Source organism: Palaemon carinicauda, chromosome 45 (assembly GCF_036898095.1).
Source record: "Palaemon carinicauda isolate YSFRI2023 chromosome 45, ASM3689809v2, whole genome shotgun sequence".
NCBI classification, from domain to species: Eukaryota; Metazoa; Arthropoda; class Malacostraca; order Decapoda; family Palaemonidae; genus Palaemon; species Palaemon carinicauda.
In genome coordinates, this window is record NC_090769.1 from 1174844 (window position 1) to 1179843 (window position 5000).

Sequence of the window (5000 nt, forward strand, 5' to 3'; positions counted from 1 at the left end):
GATAAATTTATGAATAAGCGAATAAATGTATAAGGAAACTAATAACATTACTTGAATGAAATGTATTATTTACCATTTTGTTATATTGACAGGAGTAAAACTCACGAAATTATTTGATCCAGTTCTCATGATGTGATTTAATTATTGCTTTTGAGTGATGCTATAGAAGATTGATAAATGAACACGTTTGTTTTATAAAATGAATTTCTTAAAAAAAGAGAATACTATTATTATTATTATTATTATTATTATTATTATTACTTGCTAAGCTACAACCCTAGTTGGAAAAGAAGAATGCTATAAGCCCAAGGGCTCCAACAGGGAAAACAGCTCAGTGAGGAAAGGAAACAAGGTAAAATAAAATATTTTAAGAACAAAAATATTAAAATAAATATCACTTTATAAACTATAAAAACTTTAACAAAGCAAGAGGAAGAGAAATAAGATATAAGATAGCACAGTATGCCTGAGTGTACCCTCAAGCAAGAGAACTCTAACCTAAGACAGTGGAAGACCATGGTACAGAGGCTATGGCACTACCCAAGATTAGAGAACAATGGTTTGATTTTGGAGTGTCCTTCTCCCAGAAGAGCTGCTTACCATAGCTAAAGAGTCTCTTCTACCCTAACAAAGAGGAAAGTAGCCTCTGAACAATTTCAGTGCAGTAAGAATTGTTTGGTATGAGGAAATATTATGGTAGAATAGGAAGCACAAGTACTAGATGTTTTCTACATTATTAAAAAAACGTAATTTTAATCGGAAATTCGTAAAATTATTCGGTTCTCATCCGTATTCCAGTAAAATACGGGCGACCGTAGTTTTACCCTACTTTGTTATTATCGTGTACGGGTTGGTGACCGTAATATCACTCTTTTACGTCAATATATCCGTTTTTAAAACGGTAAATGTCATGCAACATTTATTCCAGGACTTGGTTTTTTTTTTTTTTTTTTTTTTTTACGGCAAATTTTCAACAATGTGTATACGAAGCAGATCAAATATACTTATTTGATCTTTTACTTTCTTTCAAATACTTAATAGAATTAACAAAATATTCTAAACACTTTTTATGGTCTGTCAATATGTTCTACAGAAACTAAGTTAAATGTCTGAATTGCTAATTCATGGCTCATATATTTATAGCAAATTAATATAAGAATCACAAAATATTTCTTTTTGTTCCTCGTATGTTTATAGCAAATAAACCCAAGAATCGCAAAATATTTTCTTTGTTGCTCATATATTTATAGCAAATAAACCTAAGAATCGCAAAATATTTTCTTTGTTGCTCATATATTTATAGCAAATAAACCTAAGAATCGCAAAATATTTTCTTTGTTGCTCCCATATTTATAGCAAATAAACCGAAGAATCGCAAAATATTTTCTTTGTTGCTCCCATATTTATAGCAAATAAACCGAAGAATCGCAAAATATTTTCTTTGTTGCTCCCATATTTATAGCAAATAAACCTAAGAATCGCAAAATATTTTCTTTGTTGCTCCCATATTTATAGCAAATAAACCTAAGAATCGCAAAATATTTTCTTTGTTGCTCCCATATTTATAGCAAATAAACCCAAGAATCGCAAAATATTTTCTTTGTTGCTCCCATATTTATAGCAAATAAACCCAAGAATCGCAAAATATTTTCTTTGTTGCTCCCATATTTATAGCAAATAAACCTAAGAATCGCAAAATATTTTCTTTGTTGCTCCCATATTTATAGCAAATAAACCCAAGAATCGCAAAATATTTTCTTTGTTGCTCCCATATTTATAGCAAATAAACCCAAGAATCGCAAAATATTTTCTTTGTTGCTCCCATATTTATAGCAAATAAACCCAAGAATCGCAAAATATTTTCTTTGTTGCTCCCATATTTATAGCAAATAAACCTAAGAATCGCAAAATATTTTCTTTGTTGCTCCCATATTTATAGCAAATAAACCCAAGAATCGCAAAATATTTTCTTTGTTGCTCATATATTTATAGCAAATAAACCCAAGAATCGCAAAATATTTTCTTTGTTGCTCCCATATTTATAGCAAATAAACCTAAGAATCGCAAAATATTTTCTTTGTTGCTCCCATATTTATAGCAAATAAACCCAAGAATCGCAAAATATTTTCTTTGTTGCTCCCATATTTATAGCAAATAAACCCAAGAATCGCAAAATATTTTCTTTGTTGCTCATATATTTATAGCAAATAAACCTAAGAATCGCAAAATATTTTCTTTGTTGCTCCCATATTTATAGCAAATAAACCTAAGAATCGCAAAATATTTTCTTTGTTGCTCCCATATTTATAGCAAATAAACCTAAGAATCGCAAAATATTTTCTTTGTTGCTCCCATATTTATAGCAAATAAACCCAAGAATCGCAAAATATTTTCTTTGTTGCTCATATATTTATAGCAAATAAACCCAAGAATCGCAAAATATTTTCTTTGTTGCTCCCATATTTATAGCAAATAAACCTAAGAATCGCAAAATATTTTCTTTGTTGCTCCCATATTTATAGCAAATAAACCTAAGAATCGCAAAATATTTTCTTTGTTGCTCCCATATTTATAGCAAATAAACCTAAGAATCGCAAAATATTTTCTTTGTTGCCCATATATTTATAGCAAATTACCATATGAATAACAATACATTTTCTTTGTTTCTCTTTACTTAGGTTAATAATAATAAAAAAAAGTAATATAGTCAGTACCGTTATACTTTTCCCATGTTCTTGAGCTTCGAAGTTACCAGGAACCTTGTGACCGGTTTAACGGTCGTGGAACCTTGCCCTTAGCCATCATCAATATGTAATTATGCGGGTTACTTTTTTGTTTTCCTTTTTTTTCTGTTTTGCTGTTGAACTTCACCTAAAAGGAGTCGCCTTCAAGGCGGTTATGATTATTCGATATAACGGCCTTGACCTCAAACGATCTTTATTTTGGGTAAAATATTATCAACTGACCAGTAGAGTTTATTTTTTTTTTTTTATTGATGGACAGGTTTTATCAACATTAGAATCTAATGCAATTTTCCTTAAGTGACATCAAAATACAATATGCCTAATTTTAGTGCAACTGGTGAGAAATAACCTTATTTTTTCGATAGAATATAATCAACTGTCCTGTAGAGTTTATTTTTTTTTTATTTTTTTATTTTTTATTGATGGACTGGTTTTAACAACGTTAGAATCTAATGCAGTTTTCCGTAAGTGACATCAAAATATAATATACCTAACTTTAGTGTTATTAGGGAGAAGCCACCTTACTTTTTTCGATAGGCAAAATCTTTGGCGACCTTTGTCTTAAACAATTTGGGCAGAATCTTTTGAAATTTTCCTTTACTGGCATCAAAATACAATATGCCTAACTTTAGTGTCCCTGGTAAGAAGCAAACTTATTGTTTTCGATAGGCAAAATCTTAGGCGACCTTTGTCTTAAACAATTTTGGCAGAATCTATTGAAATTTTCCTTAAGTGACATCAAAATACAATATGCCTAATTTTAGTGCAACTGGTGAGAAATAACCTTATTTTTTTGATAGACAAAATCTTTGGCGACGTTTGTCTTAAACAATTTTGGCGGTAATTACTCAGCATACTCAGCTCACATAAAAATGCAAAATCCCCTATATCCAGGCTCACAGTATCCATAAGGATAACTAGGATGAAACCTAGGACCCCTCCAAGAGCAGGGGCCTATGCAATTTTTGCTTCCAGTGTTAAGTGTGAAATCTATGGATTATTTACTTTACTTTATCATTGCAATAAATTGTACGAAAAGAAAACTTGGTATATGCCGTAGGCCCTTTGGTGGATGTGGAGGGACCGGACCTCGAAGGACCCAAAAAAACTAGAAGCGTAGGGGCTCTGTCAGATCTCGAAGGACCCAAAGAAACTAGAAGCCTAGAGGTTCTGTCGGATCTCGAAGGACCCAAAGAAACTAGAAGCGTAGGGGCTCTGTCGGATCTCGAAGGACTCAAAGAAACTAGAAGCGTAGAGGCACTGTCGGATCTCGAAGGACCCAAAGAAACTAGAAGCGTAGGGGCTCTGTCGGATCTCGAAGGACCCAAAGAAGCTAGAAGCGTAGAGGCACTGTCGGATCTCGAAGGACCCAAAGAAGCTAGAAGCGTAGAGGCACTGTCTCTCGAAGGACCCAAAGAAGCTAGAAGCGTAGAGGCACTATTGGATCTCGAAGGACCCAAAGAAACTAGAAGCGTAGAGGCACTGTTGGATCTCGAAGGACCCAAAGAAACTAGAAGCGTAGAGGCACTGTTGGATCTCGAAGGACCCAAGGAAACTAGAAGCGTAGGGGCTCTGTTGGATCTCGAAGGACCCAAAGAAACTAGAAGCGTAGAGGCTCTGTCGGATCTCGAAGGACCCAAAGAAACTAGAAGCGTAGAGGCACTGTTGGATCTCGAAGGACCCAAAGAAACTAGAAGCGTAGAGGCACTGTTGGATCTCGAAGGACCCAAAGAAACTAGAAGCGTAGAGGCTCTGTCGGATCTCGAAGGACCCAAAGAAACTAGAAGCGTAGAGGCACTGTTGGATCTCGAAGGACCCAAAGAAACTAGAAGCGTAGAGGCTCTGTCGGATCTCGAAGGACCCAAAGAAACTAGAAGCGTAGAGGCACTGTTGGATCTCAAAGGACCCAAAGAAAATAGAAGCGTAGAGGAACTGTTGGATCTCGAAGGACCCAAAGAAACTAGAAGCGTAGGGGCTCTGTTGGATCTCGAAGGACCCAAAGAAACTAGAAGCGTAGAGGCTCTGTCGGATCTCGAAGGACCCAAAGAAACTAGAAGCGTAGGGGCTCTGTTGGATCTTGAAGGACCCAAAGAAACTAGAAGTGTCGGATCTCGAAGGACCCAAAGAAACTAGAAGCGTAGGGGCTTTGTTGGATCTCGAAGAACCCAAAGAAACTAGAAGCGTAGAGGCACTGTTGGATCTCGAAGGACCCAAAGAAACTAGAAGCGTAGAGGCACTGTTGGATCTCGAAGGACC

The 5000-nt window shown here is 35.1% G+C and overlaps 1 protein-coding gene across 1 annotated transcript in view; it reads left to right on the forward strand.

Moving 5' to 3' along the window:
* Positions 1 to 3362: 3362 nt before the first annotated feature.
* The window catches only part of LOC137634702 (uro-adherence factor A-like), a 2224-nt gene continuing 586 nt past the window's right edge, over positions 3363 to 5000 (forward strand). Inside the window, exons 1-3 of the mRNA XM_068367193.1 lie at positions 3363 to 3384; positions 3784 to 4712; positions 4828 to 5000. The exon at positions 4828 to 5000 is cut by the window's right edge and continues 586 nt beyond it. Of these exons, the coding sequence (XP_068223294.1) occupies positions 3363 to 3384; positions 3784 to 4712; positions 4828 to 5000 (1124 nt within the window). The remainder of the gene's footprint in view (positions 3385 to 3783; positions 4713 to 4827) is intronic.